Raw genomic sequence first — 20574 nt, 5'->3', positions numbered from 1 at the left:
GTTAAATACAACACTGTTGAGTGTTAAATGAACACTTTTGACAGTGTTATATTTTTAAAAGTAACCTAGTCACTTTTGAAGATTAACAATGACTGACACTGAGCAGTGCTGAAAATAACTCAAAATGTTAGAAATATTCCAGTTGTGATGGGAAGGGCCAGGATAAGTCTCCAGGAAATGAATGTAAGTTAATGTAATGTCCCCAAAAGGGATGGAAACACAACATGTGTGTGTGTGTTTGCGCACGATCATGGGGTTAGGGTCAAATGTTTGATGTATTTTGTCAAATTGTGTCAAATGTTATGATTGATATATTATTAGGGGCCCTAAAGCTCCCCCAAAATAAGGAGAAATGTTTTTTTCCCAAAAAATTAAAAAGTCATGGAGTAGTAGGTTAAAAACAGTGAAAACAAACAAACAAACAAACACAAAAACAACAACAAACAAATCACATTTTAAGAGATTAGAGGAAACTTTATAGTGAAAACTCAAACTTCTTAAAAGAAACCGTCACCCAAATTTCAGCCCTGGGGCCAAATCTAAAACCAGTTTTAATATATAAATATATCAATCTTATACACTAAACTGCAAAGAAGAAAACACAGTACTTTATTATCAGAAGACAATGCCTTGATTGTACATTCACAGCTGAAGTCAGTACAAAAACATTTGCGTGGGTGGGTGCCAGTCCCTTTGAAAAACATCACTGACAGCAAAGTGGTCCACTTTCTTTAAAAGTGTGTCCACTAACACATGATGTGAAGATATAGCTACAAGAAATTAAAAAATGACAGACGAATCAGATTACGGAAAATCTTAAAATAATAATAACTTTTTGTAAAAATGCCATTTGGCTCCTGGCCTAAAGAAATATTTGCTCACAGTGACGCTGCTTATACCAAGCACGCCAATTCCCCTAAACCAGTCGGTCCTTCACACCAATTGGTTCTTTGGAAATTTAAGCACATGGTTATCAGCACTCAGTCGTGCATTCTGCAAACCGTCCTGGCTGTAAAACCTCAGAGATGACTCAACGTGGACTCATGAAGATTTCCCAACAGATTGTTTTCAGAATCACTGGATCGTATGACGTTTATAAGATCACTGAAGTGAGTAATGGAAAACTACAGACTGAGTTTATGGATGGTTAAAAACTCGTCATCATTACTACATCCTAGAGTGTTCCTCCTCCACAGCTGCGTCACGCCACCAAAGACTAAAAGGCAATTATTAATTCTTGTCTTATGAAGAGTCTTACAGGACGCCCACGAAATTGGTTGCATAAAAATTTTGCTTAATAGTTTTGTGAGAAGCTGATGTCACACATGAATACTTTGGTTATGTCATATTTCTTTCACAGTGCGGGTGGAAAAAGAAGAAGAAAACTCCAGAAACAAATAGTCTCTTAATCAGTTATTCAATGTGAGAAACACGTATACAGAAAATATATAACAACTTCACACAGGTGCACAAATCCAGCGTTCAAAACAAGTTGAAAAAACAAACTGCAGCGATCCAGTGATGTTGTCAAATGTGACAGTGAACAGCTACCTCAGTACATTCATCCTCAGAGACACATTTGGTCCGTCTTTCAGGCAGAGAGCAGAGAAAAAACACTCTTGATTACAGTCTGTGTGGAAATGTGAAACACGTAACTGAGTAACAGCATGGTTTCTGCAGAACATTCATCCAAACGCTCAACCTGCTTTGTGATGGTTATTTTGCTTTTTAAATAATGACCGTATCAAAAACTAATTAAAGCATGTTTATCTACCCTGACATGAATGAGACCAATCAGCTGACTTCCCCATAGAGACGGGCAGTGTTTAAAGGTACCCTTTAAAAAGAACAACCTTTGACATTGTTGGCTGTGGGCATGCTTGAGGAATACAGCCATTACTTTAGTGGAATGGATGGTACAAACAAAGTATTGATGGATTTGGGATCCTTGATGCTTTGGCTACGTAGGCTTGATGCACAGACCATAAAAAAATCTAAAACTGAGCAGCAGCAGTAGCAAGGACATGTTTTTAAATTCTTATTTTGCTAAATGACAATAACGGATTTTAATCACACTGTGTTTAGAGGACTTCAGTGGCCATCAGGACAGAGCAAATGCTCATGTTGTCTGCTCTGAGGCTGGAGAACAGGGATTCCTAGCAGTAATTCAGATGTGTTGAGAAGTACAGACCCCCAGTAGGCAGATCTCCTTCAGCTGATAGTGCTCTGCCTTTGAACATTCCAGCAGGTGCCACTACTTTCCTGCCTAATCCAGGTCCATGATGTGCTCGGCAACAATGTCCATGGCTGCCGAGGCCTTGATGGAGCTCCCTGCTGAGCCAGAGTCCACAAACATCTGTGGTATGTCGCTCCCAAAGTAGATTTTGCTGTTGGCTGCGATGGCCTTGTATTTCATCAGCTGCAGGTACTCTGGTGTTAGCTTGAGCTGTGAGAGGGAGCGACAGGATTCCAGTGAAGGAAGGTAATTTTGCAGCCCACATTTGTCAACCACAATATGTGTTTGTGTCTTTACCTTATTGGCCTCAGCCGCTCGCTGAGACGTGTAGAACTCTGCATCAGCCTTGGCTTTCTGCCGGGCCAAGAAAGCACCGTCTATGAACCACAAACACAAACTCATATGAATCATTAGCGGCATGGCAGTTTAACAAAAACTCTACCGTAGGCGTCAGAGAGCGGGAAGCTGGAGGATTTTCTGCAAATATGTATTTGACCCAACCGCTAACTCCCAAATGCAGCAGCCAAAACAAATGCCCTTGGAAAAGAGCAAACATGTGGCAGTACTTACTGCTGAGTTTTACACTTTCCATTATCAGATTTATAAAACTGTACCTGTACCGTACTCACAATGCAGTTCACTTGATGGATGCATTCATTTTAGAGATCAAAGAAATAGGATCCCTTTAAAATTTAAACAGAATACTTTAAAAATGAGCCCAGTAAATTAAATCAAGTCATTCTTATGAAATCATTCTGTTTTAATAAAAGTGCATTTGTATGAAACACTGACGTCAGACATTCACTGGCCACTTTGTTAGGTACACCTGTTCAACTAGACATTTAAACTAATGAGCAGTCAGCAGAAAATCTGTGTATTTGCATGTAATCAAGTCGACCTGCGGTTCAAAGCGAGGATCAGAATGATGATATAAGTGACTGCATGTGCTCTGAGTATTTGAGAAACTGCTGGGATTTTCCCCACACAAGCATCTCTTGTGTTTACAGAAAATGGTTTGAAAATATCCTGTAAGCCTCAGTTATCTGGGTGAAAATGCCATCAAGAGAATAGCAAGACTGATTTGAGTTGATATGAAGGCAACAGTATATCAAATAACAACTTATACCCAATATCCAGGGTATGCAGAGGAGTATTTCAAAACACAGAGCGTGTCCAGCCAAGATATCTGCATCTGGGCTACAGAAACAGAAGACCACACTGGGTGTCACTCCTATCAGCTAAGAACAGAAAGCTGAGGCTAGACGATTAGAAAAATGTTGCCTGGTCTGATGAGGCTCCATTTCTGCCACCGCATTTGAATAGCAGGGTCAGAATTTGGCAATAACACAGTAAAAGCATGTCTCCCTCCTACATTGTATCAATGGTTCTGACTCATGCTGGTGATGAATGAATCGTTTCTCCTCGCTGAATGCAAAGCACCACAATTGCTCCTCTTTCTTCTTCCTTCACTGCTGGATACAAACCTTCAATCTCAGAGATTCTTTTTTCCGTTTCCTTCTCCATGACTTTCTGTCCAAACTTGATTTCTGCAACTTGAGCCACTTTCTCAGCCTCTACAAAAAACAAAACAAAACCCCAAAACATCCAAGCATGTTAGCACGTTGAGTGCAGTGCAACTAACTCCGAACAAAGCGCTCTCAACACGACAGTCTCGCTTCAGTTTCTCACCTATCACCGCTTTAATCCTCTCCGTCTCTGCCTCCTTCTCCACAACCTTCTGTGTCTGCTGGGAGATCAGCAGCTTGGTCTTCTCGCTCTCCCTGCGAACATGTTAAAGAGCAGTTAATAAAAAAACAAAACAAAACAAAAATGCTTTAACTGAGAGCTACATGTGACTTCTGTGTGCAAGCTTGACTTTGGGAGCTGCTTGCTGCCGGATGTCTGTGGTTTGTTTCAATATTAACTTCCACAGAAATCAACATCATTACCAAAGAAGCTCCAAGGTTTGTGGAAGGGCATGACACAGCACTCAGACACTGGCAAAGGAGCTCAACCCTGCGTCTGCCCCCACAACTTTCCAAACCTTTATCTCAAATCTGTTATTCTGGCATCCAAACCACGTCTTGCAGCAAAATTCCTGCACACTAATTCTCTGTTTTACCTTCAGCCTCAGAGGAGCCACTAGTGTCCACTCAGGAGACTAATGACTAATGCCTTTCCCACAGACTGGACTGCCTTTTGTAACACTATGATCTCAAGTTTCAAATTCACGATGTTTTTATTTCTGTCCAGAACAAAAACCAAAACGAAGTCTGTCGTGGAAACAAAACTGAAAGAAACACGTGAATCGAAGATCTAATTACCCTCCACAAACAGCAGTTATAGAGGAAAACAGGATAAAAAGCCTGACTTCCTGTGCTGCTGTCTAAACAAAGTACCAGAAATACAGATGCTACTGCCTCCCACAGGTCAGAAAGGTACTTTAGTGACCGAATCTAACAAAGTGAAAGTAGCGATACTGGAGACTTATTTAAAAAGGAATCAGTTTATTACAAGAGACTAGATTCTTATCAAGCTGTCGAAGTACACAGCTCACTGTTGTGGCTAGTGTGAACATTTCTTCATAATTTTACGCATGCACACATGCACTCATGCATGCATGCATACACTCTTTGCTTAAATAGATGTGAGTTACTGCAGAGCCCTTGGCTAGAGCCGTTTCCCTTCTGGGTCCAGTTTTTCCATGACTGCATCAACGAGTTGAAAAAAACATTGGTTTTAATCCGTGCAGCTTTTTAACTCTTCCACACACATCACTGCTTAACCAAGAACCTCCACTTTTTAGAAGGTCAGAAAAATAAAACTCACTTTTTTAGGCTCCCACCCAAAAAGTTTTATCAATCGAACTCCTCAGCAGCACAAGCTTGTTTTGGCTGCTCCCTTATTCAGAAGCGCCACGGCAGGTAGAGCCCCATGTTTGAGTTGGAAGACTTGGATGCTTCACAGCTCTACGGTGTATCAACACATTTGCCTTTCATAAGAAACATCACTGAATAGAGAATCAGATCAGAGGTGTTGTGTCAGAAAGAGCATCTGGTGTGTAAAATTAATTTAAAAAAATAAAATAAATAAATGAGACGAATCAAAAATATGTTGCGTTTCCGTTGTAGTGACCACATGTGAATAAGAGAGGAGCTCCCAATAAAACTCAGAGCTTCAGCACTGCTTTCCCTCCACTCACAGGTTGATATGAATGCTGTACCTACATCGGGGTAAAAATAGCTGATTTACTGCTTATTCTACCCCCGTTCTCTCACTTATGGCCAACGTAGAAACCACAGTTTCTATTTTGTCAGTATGCACAACATGGGCGTCTGAGTGCCGTAAACTTTGTAAGAACCTGAAGGAAAGCAGCAAACAAGTCCACGAGCACACCGATGATTTTTTTTGTGACCACTCAGCCTGTCCATGTGACACCAAACACACACGCGTCCTTCACACAGACTCCAAGTGGACAACAGCTCACCTGTGCCGTCTGTAGGAGCGTACACCACCAGCATGAGGTCAAGAGTTCAGTTGTGTGTTTTTTCTTTTAGTTGTGCTGGTGGCAGTGGGTCACAGTTACACAGTTTTCCATGTAGTAATGAAAGAATATAGAAATCTGTTTGAATGTCGTGCTATGGAATGTTTAACAAATGTAGTGAGTAAGTGATGGTGATCACATATGCAGGTCTACACATGATGTTCTGCTCTGATGGATTTAGGGTCATTATTAATGTTGTGATGATTTAAAGTAGTTTGTTTTAAGGTCAGAGTGAATGTGGGTGCTCACTTCACTGCTGTGGATCTTCTGCTACATGTTCACACACAACAGATCTCTGTGAATTATTCACTTTTCTACAGTTGCGTTGAATGTTTGCCATCGCCTCGCATAAAGAGCTTAAAGGATCTTCATTTAAGCATGCTTTCCCAGTAAGACAAGTCAGAGTTACACATAGTATTGTGTAATAGAGTAAATGCACCCACGGGTAACAAAGACCAGATGACTAAGTACCATCTAAATTCTGTCCGTTATGTAACAACATATGGGCGTCCATGGAAGACTTAAGTGTATTAAATTATTTAATTTCAAGTTATTTTTTTATATTCTTCTCATTCAGTCCTTATAAACATCCCCAAAGGAGAAGTCTAGAAGAATCATATTATTTTTTCCTCCCCATTTCATATTCCTTGTGGAATAATTAGAAGAAAAACAAATCAAAAAACAAAACTCACATAAGCTCGTAGTTCCGGCGAATGCTCTCTGGGATGTTGGGCTTTGTGACACGGACCGCCTGTGGATAAACGGGACAGAAAAAACATTCAGATGGAATGCAACGACCAACAAGACCATAAAAAGAGCTTTTTACCACCAGAGAAGCTCCTGCTGGAGAGGAGCCCAGGCCCAGTGAAGTCCTGTTTAAGAACTCTCAACCGAAACTGTTATTTCAGCAGTTCCTGTTGATTTAGAGTAACCATGTGTGGAGGAGTAATGCCCAGTGAAGACCTTAACACTCCGGACTGACACATGGCTACACTGATGAGTGCAGTGAGGAGGTGAATTAACAGTGGGGAAGAAGAAAAAAAAATCATCAGGCTCCCTTGTAACTTTAAAGAAACACTGTTTTGTGATTTGATCCAAACTATGGGAGAGAGCCTTTGTAAATCAATTTTATGGACTGAAGACTGGGTTTAATTAGGCTAAAATTATCATGTGTAAATGATTACAAATGTGTAATGTTCCTCTCTGTCGCCTCATTTGAGCTTTCCCTTTATTAGAACAAGAAAACATTTGGCACTTTCCAAAGGAATGATTCAGAGTCAGACCCCCTGCCATCCAGATATTCAGTCAGCATTCAAGATCAGAAAAGGTCGACAGAGGATGAATAATAACGCCCCTCAGGGAACTTCACCTAAACTGAAAGTGAAAGCATCCAAGCTAAAAAGACAACACAAAGCCTCTAGTGTCTTTTTTATATAATATGTGTACTCTAAAAACATTAAAATCAGGTTTGGGGTTGGACCAATCCGAACGTCTCGGAATAACTAAATTCAATCCTTTATAATAAATATCTACAGGTCAGAATTTGATTCACAAATGTGAACCATGTATTGCATTTTGTTTGACTCAGACAGCTCAGTTGTATAATAAACTAGTGTTTCATTTCCCAGACGAACTGTAATTTCTGTTGCATCAGTAACCTAGGAATAACTCTCGTTGGTGCTCTTGGCAACCGTTAGAGGACACAGACACCACTCTAACATGTGTCCAGCAACAAAAACAAGGAGAAAGCTAAAGCAGCACAAAGGCTGGAAGTGAGATTGAACATCTGGCACTGACTGTTTTTCGGAGGAGTTCTAGCTGCACCAGCATGATTACATTTTGCTTCTTCTACAGAGTAAGCAAACAAAATGAAGATCTTAGGAAGGTTAAGCAACAGCAATTTTAAAACGGCTGACAGATCTACAGTCAGGCCTTCTTTATAATGTAAATAAACTCTTTTAACCAAGTTATCTTATCAACACAGTCTTACTCAGTCACAAAGGTATGCTAATTAACAAGGCATGCAGAGACTAAAGCCACAGCTTCCACTTTAATGAAGACATAATAACATACAGTCCTGGTCAAATGTTTAAGACCACTTGAATGGCAACAACAACAAAAAAAATATTTTGCATGTTTGGATCTTAACAAGGTTCCAAGCAGAGCTTCAACATACAAGGTGAAATGGGAGTGGGACCAAACATTTTTTGGAGCATGCAATTTATTAAAAACAAAGCTTAAACTGAAACAGGCTGTTTTACAGCTGATCAAAAGTTCAGGACCACATGCTTTAAAAGGTCAAATCTGTGCAAAAATGTGGATTCATTGTCATTTTCTGTCAGATAGTCACACTGTCATGACTGTCTCATGGCTGTCCGTCAAGACACTGGATCCTCAGCCCAAATTAAGGCTGTTACCGGTGCCGACTGCAGCCCCATAACCATCAGACGACATCTGAGACTGAAGGGCTTCAAAGACAAAAAATGTCTTCAAAGGCCTCGCCTCCTTGAACGCCACAAAACTAACTGTTTGGACTTTGGAGGAGAGCACCAAACATGGGTCAGTAAAGTTGGAAGAACATTTTCTTCTCTGCTTTTTCCTTCAGTGGAACAATGAAGCTTGAGGAGGTGCAGGGGTATCAAACATGTCCAGATGTCACAGAGAGCATCCCTCATGACTGAGGGCCCTCGTCTTTGTGTTAACGCCTGTGTTTTTCACCAGGACAACGCTACAGTACACAATGACTGCAGGACAAGGGACTTCTTCCAGGATAATAACATCACTCTTTTGGACCATTCTGCTTGTTCCCTTGATCTAAATCCAATTGAGAGCCTTTAGAGATGGATGGCAAGTGAAGTTTACAAAAATGGACAACAGTTCCAGACAGTAGATGCCCTTCATGCTGCCGCCTTCGTCTTCATCTACCACTTGGTGAAATGGTCCCACTCACCTCATGGAAACACTTGCATTAAGCATACCGCAACTGATTTTTGAAGTGAAAACAAAAACGGTGGAGCTGCTCATTACTGAGTTCATGTTTGGAACTTTTGAGGGGCTTACAGGGTTTTTTGGAGGTGTGATCCTAAACTTTTGATCAGCTGTAAAACAGCCTGTTTCGGTTTAAGTGTTTTTTTTTTCTCAATATATTGCATGCTCAAAAAATGTTTTGTCACACTCCCATTTCTTCTTGTTGCATGTTGAAGCTCTACTTGGAAACGTGTTAAGATCCAACCATGCAAAATATGACTTTTTAACATTTTTCAAGTGGCCTTAAACTGGATCGGGACTGTATGATGAGACATTATGATAAGAAATCACAATGTGGATCACAATGTTAGCATAATATAAGTTGACTGATCCAGAGCAGGTAATGTTTCCATGTACATGATGTACATGGAACAGAGTCTGAGAGAGGACAGAGGAATATGCAAACCTGTAGAGCTGTGTTTTACTATACTGTAGTATGAGTATATGTTGGAGCAGTAAGAACTGCACATTACTACAAATGACCATGCACTTAATTAGTAATGTAGAAAAACTTTTTAGACCTGATTTCTAAGTCTGGTCTAGACTTTAAGGCTCAGTAGGGTTTATTGGTATTCAAAGGGTGTACCCGATCATGCATTCCCCATTATCTCTCATTGAGTCTTGGGTTTTGTCGAGTCAGCTAATGCAAAGAAAGCCCTGCTGTGTGGTACACCCTGTGCTGTCAGCAAACTGGAACTGACAAAGCTTTGACCTCATATTTACAATCACACTGAACTTCATTCTGGCCTGGGGTCTGTCTGATCCTCTGCCTTTACCTGAATGATAAGTCCAGGCGCCATGTTTGTTAGATCCTCTTGTAGCGTCAACTTCAGATTTTCATCAATTTGGTCTGTGGCGGAAAAGTGTGCAAAAAAGGCAGGTAAAGATGAAAAGCTCTGAAACACTTCTGGCTCTCCAACTGTTAACAATGGCGCCCTGAAGCCCCCGCGCCCCTCACCAAACAGGCCGATGTAGACCTCCTGCAGAGAGTGAACGCTGCAGAACTGGTTGAGTTCGTGGTGAACTTTGTTGAATATCAAGGCTTTGTCATAGTCTGCAGTGAAGTTCCTCACTATGTCATACACTGTAGAGATAGAAGTTTTAAAAATTACATTTTTATATATGGAGTTACAGCTGTCCCGATGATATTAGGATAAACACACTGTGTGGTGAAACGCTGAAATTACCCGCCGATGGAATGAGGTAGTTCACCACTTCTATGCGATCAAAGTAAATCATCACTCCTCCACTGAAAACAGAGACAAAAAAGCAGCATATCATTCAAAAGCTTTTACCCAAACACCAGTGTGAACTGACAGGGGCTATTTTTTTGGTTGTTCAGACACACGTTGGTGAACCTCTGATCCCTGCAGCGTTGGAGGTTGTGTGTGGGAGTCTCTATTGTGTCATGATAAATGCTGAGTTTAATAAGGCTCGAAACCACATCTGATACTGCTTAATCCAAAAACAGCAAACTAACCTTGTTCCACATGGTACGTTCTTCACTTCATCTGTCTGCAGCGTCGTCTACGAGATAAAGATCACATATTCGACATGTTGTTTTTCAACACTTCAAACTCCTTTTATTGGTTCCAACATGCTAATAAAAACACTCAACCAGTAGGACTCAGAGGAAACACAGCAACAGGACATCACATTGTAATTATATACCAGTGCAGCACCACAGAGAGCCTGACCAACATCTCAGTCTGGAATCATTTTGTTTCTCCTCGTAAGCCTAATTAATGTGGTCTTAATTCTAAATACGTGGAGATCATTCCCTGCTAATATCAGGACTCAAGAGCACTCCGTATACACATGATGAGATGTGGTCCTGCAGTCTTTGTCTTAACATTACAGAAGATTCAAGATTCAAAGTGTTTATTGTCATGTGTCACAAGAGACAGGGCATTTCTCTGTGCAATGAAATTCTTTCTTTGCTGTCCACCCACAGATGCCAATTAATATATACAATTTGCCTCAACACGGGAAACCTCACCCGGCCCGGACATGGAAAGGATTGACAGATTGATAGCTCTTTCTCTACAATAGAAATAGAAAATATAAATACAAATAGTACAAATAAATAAATAAAGACAGAAATGGAGACAAAATATGGAGGATGGAGGATGACTTGGATGGAAGGATGGGATTATTTAACAAGAGTAATGGACATTTTTTGGTTGTAACACCAAATAACCCCAACTAACAGTCTTTTTGGAAATCATCGTGATGCCACAGTGAATTTGACCTCTAACCTTTTGGACGTAAAAGGGCATCACTTCATCAGTCATAGTCAAAATGTCCTTTGTGAGGTCACTGAGCCCTCAGTGACCTGTGACCACCAAATTGTAATCAGCTCCACCTTCAGTTCAACTCGATGCTTGTGCCAAACATTCCATTAATCCCTAAGATATCATGTTGACAAGGAGGAATGATGAATTACGCCTCCATTCACAGCTGTCATACGCACTCGCCAAAAATGGAAAGAATACACTGCTCAGTGTTTCTCAGAAATATTTATTCTATATCTTTCAGGACGTAGACCGCTATCTCTGCATCATATTTCTGTCTATGCACAGTCATGCAGAAAATAAAGCGCACCCTCTTTCAGTCCCAAAGCTTCATACATAAGGACACAATAAAACATTGATCTGGTCCTGTTCATGCATGTGACATCATTGGGGTCATTGTCCTGCTGCATGACACAATTTTGGCCGAGCTTAAGCTGTCAGACAGATTTGACCCTATGATACTAGGATAGCAAGGTGCCCAGGTCCTCAGCCCCCCACCACCGTGCTAATATGAGGTGTTTTTCTGATATGCTGTGTTTGGTTTTCACCACCTGTGGCACTCTGCATTACATCTCCACTTAAGTCTCATCTGTCCAAAGGACATTTTTCCAAAAGTCTTGCGGTTTGTCCAGTTTCTTGGAACAATATGATTATTACTGAGCTACAAACAGAACGATAACATGCATGCAAAGGCTACCAAAACCATAACCCCCTTGCTAGAAGCAATAATGTTTCACAAATACAGTGGTTTACCTCAAAGCAATTGGGCTGTATGGAAAACAAATAATATCCATGCCCCTAGCTACTAAAGCCAAAACAAAGACAGAACTCAACCTGATAAGTTACTTCAGCTTTAACAAGAAACTCTTGATTACCATCAGCTGCATTCAAACCACTAATTGCATAAAACTGCATTTTCATTTTTCCCCAACGACTGCAGGTAGTAGCTTGTAGCTAAATCTGATACAAAGCATCTTTGCTTTGTTTATGATTAGCGTATTTTGCAGCCAGTCCCTGAAAAGAAAGAAGAGATCAACAATCAAGAATGAACAGTGTATGAAAACATTCTGTAGAGACGAGTGTCTGGATCTGAAAAGAGAAGCTTCTCTCCTACAGGGCTACAAGAAGGGTGGACACTGACACCAGAGACCGAGCTCCAGTTACCTGAAGCGTCTGGTTGTAGCTGCTGCTAAAGGTGGCCCAACTTGCTGTTAAGGTCATGGAAGTGATTAATGTTTAACAAAATTTGGCTTCACCGTGCTAATCTTTACTCAGACTGCTTTTGTTTTAAACGCAATACAGTTTGAAGATATAACAACTTAGTGTGAAGCTAAACAAAGAGCTTTTCATGTGTCTAATATATTTTCCCATCTTACGTTGCAAGTACACTGTAATCTTCTGGGAGCGGGCCATATAATGGCTTAACCATGCCCACTTATATTTTACAGTAGAGGAGACACTCCTCTGCACACACCTTTTGAAAGTTATGTTTAAACAGTGATTGAGAAAGAAAGAAATCATTTACACTTGGCTTATATGGTCACATAAGACTTTGGTGGTATTTTTTCATAAGTTTGCATGGGGAGAACAATCCTCCTCACATGGATATTCATTCAAAGAAAAGAACAATTGAACAACAGAACATCCAGCATTCACATCATCACTCCATAATACAGCCCACCCCATGGAAAGCACAGCATATTTATGACGCAAGGTAAGGAAATATTGTTTGTTTTACTGCAAAATCACCGTGAAATTGTTTACTTTTGTGTTACCAATAACAGTATGACATTAATAATATTTATACTCTTTTTATTTATTTTGTATCCCACAGACAAAATGTGACATAAAGCGAGTAATGTTCAGATTATTAACCTGAGAGTTCCAATAAAAGGACCGGCATGACTCACCTGCACAGACTTGTATGTGGTGATGAAAGGAAGCATAAGATGGAAACCAGGACCGCTCGTGGTGGTCAGGAGAGCCCCTCCCCTGTGTGACACACAGTTAGAATCAGTAAAATCATTAAAACAGAAAACTTCCAACCTCAAATTAGAAACATCAACCTAGAAATTTTCCAGGCTTCAGAGGACTCATTTGTGTAAAGAGCTCCAATTAAACAGGAAAAATATGCAATGAACCAATTATTTACTGCATGTCCATGCAAGTGATGACATCAAAATATCCTGAAGCTAAGATGGCTTATAATAGCTAACAGCTGGTAATTACAGTGCTCACTGTGGGACAGACAAGATGCTAAAAGCAAAGTGATCTGAAGCAGGTGCTTGATTCTGGAAAGTTGTGCAACAGAGGAGTGTAACGCTAATCTCCCACATAACAAGTAAAACAGCTCACCTGTAGTAAACTCCAGTGTGCCCCTCATCAATCTTGTGCACAGAGGCCAACAGCGCTGCTCCACCAAGAGCAGCAATTATTGAGAATACGGCACCCCACTGTGCCATCCTGGCAAGAAGACAGGAGAGACAGCATGTGAAAATAATGAGCAGATGGAGCTTCTCTTCTGGTGTTTTCACACCGACGGTCCTAATTACAATCAAATGCTCACACAATCATCCAGCTACATGTCGCAGAACAACTGTCTATCCTGCCAGCGGGCCACAAAGTGCAGCAGTAACACACTGGAGCTTCCTTCTACCTCACTGGTTTATCTGCTCTCAGCTCAGGCTTAGCCAGACATCAGCTGTGACCTTGTCACACTTAAAGAGGATTGAGCACCGTTGGCCTAGAGACAGCTCAACGCATTGCCACTTAAGAAAACACGTGCAAATGGTCAGAACGCGAGCCAACACAAACTCAAACGCGCCATGGAAGTAGCAACAAAAATTTTTTCCAAGCAAAAAGTTGAATTTGACATTTAAGCTGACAAGCAGCTGACTTCAATAACTTCAAAAGTCCTAACACATCGGAAAAAAACCAAACAACAGCATCCTGGTCTGTTCATAGATTTTTAGTCGATTTGTAGTTTTAATGTGCAACATCTGTCGCCAAATGAATGAAGACATGTTCTTGGCTGGCTGGTGTTTAGTCCATTTTTGTTTGTTTGGTTTTTTAAACTGGAGTATACTGAGCTCGTTTGTCACTGAGTGACAGTGATTCAGAAATTGTTCTCCAGGCTTCCCGAAGGAGATTCAAACTCCTTCTTTTGATGTTTCTGCCTTTTGTTCAGTTTCCTGTTATGTTGATCCCACACTGCTTCAATAAAATTTGGATTCATCACTCCTTAAGGCCTGTTATCACATATTTTCAGTCCAGTCCTTGCGTAATTTGGCAAATCTCTGTCTTTTCTCCCCGTTTCCCTTCCTTCAGAATGGCTTTGACAGCTACCCTCTCACTGAGATCATTTCTGATGCGACCTCAGCAAAGAACTGGTGGGATCAACAAAAGGGCCCCAAGTCCTGTTTCAGGTCTTTGGAGTTTTTCCTATTTCTGAGGAACATAACTTTCATATTCTGCTCATCTGCATTAGATAGTTTTTCAGGCCTGCTACTTAATCTACTTAATATTTTGTCCTCTGTTTCAGCCAATAGTTCTTTGTGCCTGTAAAACTGTTATCTTTGTCATTTCTCATAGATGTAACTAAACAAATGAGAACTTATGATGACTTGTTGTGACACGCTGCCAGTAACAAAGTGACAAAAGGCAAGAGTTCAATATAGTCTCTGCTCAGTTGTCTGTTAGGTGCAGAAACAACACTGGTTCATCCCTTGAGTTTTCTGCTCAATTGATTCAAGAGTTAAACGGATTAACCAAAAAAAGAACAAAAAAAAAGAGAGAGAGAGTTTTCTGTTCAGCTCCACCCCCGAGTCTTCAGATCCAGTTTGGAAACATGGTGATAGCTAGTAATGTCAGCTTCACAACAAGACGACACCAACTAGCGAGTGACATAATTAGTTCATTAGCTCTACAGTCTCTGGTTTTAAACTGTGTTACAAATTAATCTCCCCTCCAGTGGTTGTGGTTTTCCAAGTATGACAAGTTGTTTCTGTCTCTACACGCTCAAGCTGTTTCTACAGGATCTTATTTGTGCTGGAACCATTACAGCATGAGAAACAACACCACTCATTTTACTGATGTCAAAAAATCGATGTCTACAGGTTACAGCATGTGGAGGAAAGAAGGCTGGATTCAAACTTACTGATGTGCTGCACACCACTTCTTTCTCAACAGGGCAGTGTTCAGGTGTGTTAATACTAATTAGATATTTAGATATATTAATATAGGATAGATTTCTATATCCACTTGTGGTCAGATGTTTCCATAAAATCATTATGAGCATGAATGTCATTGTAATTTTGTGTTTTTAATTATTTTATTTGAACTGTTCTTTTTCTGGGGTGGAAGATTGCACAGTACACATCTTAAGAGAAAAAAAAAGTGTGGTGCACACGTTATTTTTATTTTGGACTTTCTCTAATCCACGAGGCTCACATGTATATACAGGCACAAATTTACACATACAGGCCTGCTTGTATTTGATTTAATGTCTTAAGTAGCACCAACAAGCTTTGATATTTGACCACTTTTCTTGGCAGAATTGGCAGAGTTCACTAAATTGTTAGGCTTCCCGGCACAGACTCGGCTTTTAAACACAGTTTAAAGTTTCCATACTTGAGGTCGAGGCTTTGAGAAAACTATTCCAGAGCATTAGTGCTAGCCTGTTTTATCCGTTCTAAAACAAGTTTTAATGTGTGTTTGGGATCACTGCTCTGTTTCAACACACAGTTGTGTACAACTATTAAACATCTAGCTGCTAATTTGAGTTGGAAAATTTGGAGTTAGCCCCCTTTCTTCATTACTCCATCCACTTTGTGCAGTGTTCCAGTAACAGGGCAGCAAAACAGCCCAAGAACATGATGTCACCACCATTCTTGGCAGCTGGTTCAGAAGTTTTTAAATCCTTGCCTTGACCACTTCAAACATATATTTTGTCACTGTGCTCAAATAACTAAATCTTGTCCTTATCTGACCCTAAAACTTTTCTCCAGAAGGCATTTGGCTTGCCCATGTGGACAGCTGCAGATTTCAGTGAAGCTTACAGGCGTTGATTTGGGAGCATCACTTCTTTCTTGGTCGACATCCTCTCAGTACATGGTGATGTAAAACTGGCTTCACTGGTATTCCTGCAGTTTCTGGATCATGGCAGGCTTGAGTCTTAGTAGTTCCTGAACACCCCATTATGAATTTACTCTCATCTGTGGGGTAACAATTTGCCAAGGTCTGGAAGAAGACTCCAAGTGGTGAAACGTGTGAATAACTCCACCTACGTACAGACCATCCCAAATTGTGAAATTCTCCTCCTTAGATCTGCACCGTGCTCCTGGAACTGTCTCATTGTGCTGAGTACCGGCGAATACAGTCAGTGCTGTCAAATAAATCTTTTGGCAAAGATAACATACCAGTCATGAGGACTAAATTAAAAGTCCTTGGCCTTGTCGAGTTAAAACAAATTGTAGAACTTTTGGCGCCATTTATGGAAATATCTAAGTGAGCGTATGATGTATTTGAGCCTGCATGTACACTCTTGACCTTGTGTGGATCAACGAAAATCCCAAATAAATTTAAATTTGTGGACCCAACCCTTGTTTTCATACGATCATTAAAGCTGACTGTACAACCATTTCACACTAACAGCTCACTGAAAACTCCAAATTGCATCCAACACATTTATGCCCATGCTGAGTGTGTCTAAACTTGTGACCACAACTGCAAACTTCCTGTTGACTAACTTGACCTGATGGAGCTAGATATGGAGCCATTTCAGCTTTGCTTAGTAAAGATTTGCAGAGATGTAATCTGGTAACCCTGCTAACTCAAATGGCTTTTATAAATACAATACTTAAAAACATATGGAGAGATATAATCCAATTTTGATTTCTCTACTGATCTACAACCTTTTGCTTTTTAATATACAATAGTGTTGGATATATTTATTAACGCTGCAAACTTTAAAAACAATGAAACTGGGTTTGCTTCCAGTATTAAACGTTTAAAACAAGTTGTGTGCACCGCTTCCTCAAATAAACGAACACACCACCATTGCAGCATTTCAAAGTTCAAGTTAACGTTGGATTAAATTTAAAACACACTTAGGCGAAACATGTACGCCGAATAAAAGGAAAGACCCTAAACATCTGACTGTAGCATGAAAATTATTAAAATGGGACAGCCACGTACGACATACAACTAAACCAAATGAAAAAATCCAAATATTTGAATGGGATTCAGATTCATGGGCTTCGTGGCTTAGCAACAGCGGGATATAAGTTGTTACATTATTGCTGCCCCACAGAAAGGAGCCTCTTTCAGTGGCAGACCTTATCAAGATGTCTCAACCTTCACTTGAGTGTCCGTTTTAAAAGCTTAACACGAGGCCAAACACTAAATCATGTTTAGCTAACACTGCTAAGTAAAACAACCTTAGCCAGTCTCTTTTCTTCTAACATGCTAGTGGCATGTGAAACGGCGATGGTACATAGTTTAAATATGCAGGAAGGCACATTTCGGTAGCTCAACAACATCTTACCTGTAGTTTCTGCTAAGATGACAGCAACACAAATAAGAAACACCTCCGGTACTTTCTTTTTCGTTTTCCTTTTGACTGTGCGGCATCTTTTGCTTTTTTTACTTGCGCCCTCTGGCGGACAGCCAGCAAACCGCATGTCCCTCACTGAGCCAGAGCTATCTACGGGGTCAAGTTGAAGATGCAGTTTTGTTTTGTTAGTGTTGTAGGGCAGATGATTTACTGTGTGCACCACAGTTTTAACCTCCTAAGACCCGAACTCTTCCACGGCATGCATTTTTAATTTCTCTTTGATATTTGGGCATATTGGGGTATGTAAAAACAAAGAATTACCAGATTTATTTATTTATTTATTTTTTTACCTTATTTTTGTTTTTAAGAAAAATAAGAGCCACATATGAGGATATTCACTTAAAATTTTGATAGAACAGTAGCAGTATAATGTCCTTGTAAAAGGATATCAGGCCCTTGTAGAGCAAAATTGAGTACTTTGGTCTAAATAACCCAAAATGTGGTGTCCACATATGTGGACGCCAGGTCCTAGGAGATTAATATGGTGGGGGTTATTATCACGCTGATTAGGTGACACCTCTGACACTGCCACAACAGGAAAGACAGCCACAGACTATGGTTAAAACCCAAAGGCTCTTTTTCACAGTGGTTTGCTGTGGAGTTATTACATGTTTGCACAGAACAAAGCAAATTTGTTATAACTGTATATATTTATAGGAGAAGCTAGGATCACCTGTGAATACCTAAAATAATGTTTTTTTCAGTACTCTCATATAGGGTGACACATTTCGGTCTTATGAACTACTTAAACATCACAGTTCTATCACTAAACATCCATGTGGTGCTTTTAAATACTAAATACCTAGAGCTAAAGCACAGTTACCCACCAACTTATCAATGTGAAAGTGAATAAAGCATTTTAAATGAAATACTAGTATTCTCATAATAGGTGCAAGTGAAGAAGAAATGGGTTCTTTCACCAAGGAGCTTCTATCCCCAAGCCATCCGGGCCCTAAACACACCCACACCCACCCTCTCACATCATCTCTAATTGACTGAGACAGGACTCTCTTCCAGACACTCTAAACCAGGCACAATGTACATTTCAAATTCCTTTAATTTTAAATATGTTTATATTGTATATCCTGTAAAATAGTCAGATGTCTATTCTTATTAATGTACAGAATTCACCTGCTTGCTGCTACTATTGCACATTCACCCAATATATATACTATATATATATAATGTTCTTCCCCTACCCCCCAATTTTTGCACATGTCGAGGAGCGTGTCAGGTTACATTTCACTGTGTGTTATACTTGTATAACTATGCATGTGACAAATAAAGAACCTTGAACCTTGAACCAATAAATTCTCTTTACTTAATGGCCCATATATAGTCTGGGTCAGATTATAGCTTATATGAAATATGCAGACTTTGTATAGAGTATTTGGTTGAGCAGTTTAAAAAAAACAAGCCCAAAATAAAATAAAAAACTTTTCAAACATGTAACATACAAGGAAAGATCAATTATAAAGCAGAATGAGGACAGCAATAAGTGCAACTTCAGCTTTTTGTCTTATTATATTTGTCAAAGACGACATGTGTGCGTGTGTCATTCTTTCTGTCTGTAAACAATAAATCTCAGGGAGAGACTGAACAGGTTGATCCGGAGGGTCAGCTGTCTTCTAGGATGCCTCTGGACCCAGTGGAGGTGGTGAGTGACAGGAGAATGGTGGCTAAGCTGTCTTCCCTGTTGGACAACATCTCCCACCCCATGCAGGAGACTCTGACAGCACTGAGCAGCTCCTTCAGTGGCAGGTTGTGGCACCCACGGTGTGGGACGGAGAGATTCCACAGGTCTTTCCTTCCTACTGCTGTCAGACTCAACAACAAGGACTTCACAGCTGACCAAACACACACATCTACACATGTGCAATAACACTAAGTGCAATCCTCTTTTTCTGACATCATAACATAATATAACATATTCTATTGTACATAGTATCTTATTTTTATTATCTTATCCTATTCCAGTGTTTTTCTTAATTTTTGCTACTGTAACTTTGCACTGTCCACTTTCTGCTGTGAAACAACACATTTCCCAAGTGTGGGACTAATAAAGGTTATCTTATATCATCTTATAAAACCTTGTACAGGTGTAGAGGCGGGTCCTGTTAACAATCCATTCAAATTTGCCTTACATCCAATGAGGTCTTCAATGTCAACTTAATGATTTATTGGTCAAAAATAAACACAAAAACATAATTTAGAAACTGTGAAGGTTACAAGTGTGCTCTGTATTATCCACATATAGAAAGTACAGTATAAAAGTTTTAAATATCATGTCACATTTGACCTTTGACCTCTCATTCAAGATCAGTAGATTGATCTGAGGCTCAAAGTGATAATCATGCTATATAGGACCATTTAAAAATATGCATACAGGCATATTGCTAGAGTTTGGTGTGTTGAAGGCAAATGCAGACACAGGAAGGCAGGTGAAAATGAACAAAGGGCCTTTTGATGTGAAAACTAGCCACAGGAAAATACAAATTCAATGGGAAAATAAGAACGAAACCAATGTTGAGCAAGAAAACATGATGGAACCAAACAACTCACTCTGCCAAAGGACGGGGGAGACTGAGACAGGAGGGCGATTATGGGGAAGTGGAGACACATGGGAAACACAGCAGGATCAAATCATCAATAACGAGATGGGAAAGTTAGGCCCAACAGAACACACAGTAGACAAGAGAGGATCATAAAACAGGAAACATTATTAATACTAAGATTGCGACTAGGATATGCAGACTTGACACAGGGACAGATGCACACAGAGACAAAACACAGACCAGACAGACAAGGAGGCCTGACCGAGGGAAACAAAGAGATCACAAAATTAAATATTCCAGACCCA

The 20574-nt window shown here is 40.1% G+C and overlaps 1 protein-coding gene across 1 annotated transcript; it reads right to left on the bottom strand.

The window, feature by feature from the left end:
• Nucleotides 1-586: 586 nt before the first annotated feature.
• On the bottom strand, nt 587-17726 carry erlin2 (ER lipid raft associated 2). Its single transcript, XM_026187756.1, has 12 exons — nt 17646-17726; nt 13457-13564; nt 13012-13093; nt 10288-10334; nt 9995-10056; nt 9766-9891; nt 9584-9657; nt 6473-6531; nt 3926-4017; nt 3721-3810; nt 2534-2613; nt 587-2446 (listed from the first exon to the last, which is right to left on the bottom strand). The coding sequence occupies exons 2-12, from the start codon at nt 13561-13563 to the stop codon at nt 2267-2269; spliced, it is 999 nt and encodes a 332-aa protein (XP_026043541.1). The 5' UTR covers nt 13564; nt 17646-17726; the 3' UTR covers nt 587-2266.
• Between the last annotated feature and the right edge of the window lie 2848 nt (nt 17727-20574).

This window comes from Astatotilapia calliptera, chromosome 12 (genome assembly GCF_900246225.1).
Source record: "Astatotilapia calliptera chromosome 12, fAstCal1.2, whole genome shotgun sequence".
Classification (NCBI taxonomy): Eukaryota; Metazoa; Chordata; class Actinopteri; order Cichliformes; family Cichlidae; genus Astatotilapia; species Astatotilapia calliptera.
The sequence above is the reverse complement of the archived record's forward strand: the minus strand, read 5'-3'. Positions and strand labels throughout refer to the sequence as shown.

Bases quoted from the DNA above. Each gene is read 5' to 3' on its own strand.
- erlin2 (XM_026187756.1), bottom strand. From the start codon at position 13,563: ATGGCACAGTGGGGTGCCGTATTCTCAATAATTGCTGCTCTTGGTGGA. The intron at 10,335-13,011 runs GTGAGTCATGCC...TTTATCTCGTAG, and splicing joins CCACATACAAGTCTGTGCAG to ACGACGCTGCAGACAGATGA. The intron at 6,532-9,583 runs GTAAAGGCAGAG...GTTTATCCACAG, and splicing joins CGCCTGGACTTATCATTCAG to GCGGTCCGTGTCACAAAGCC.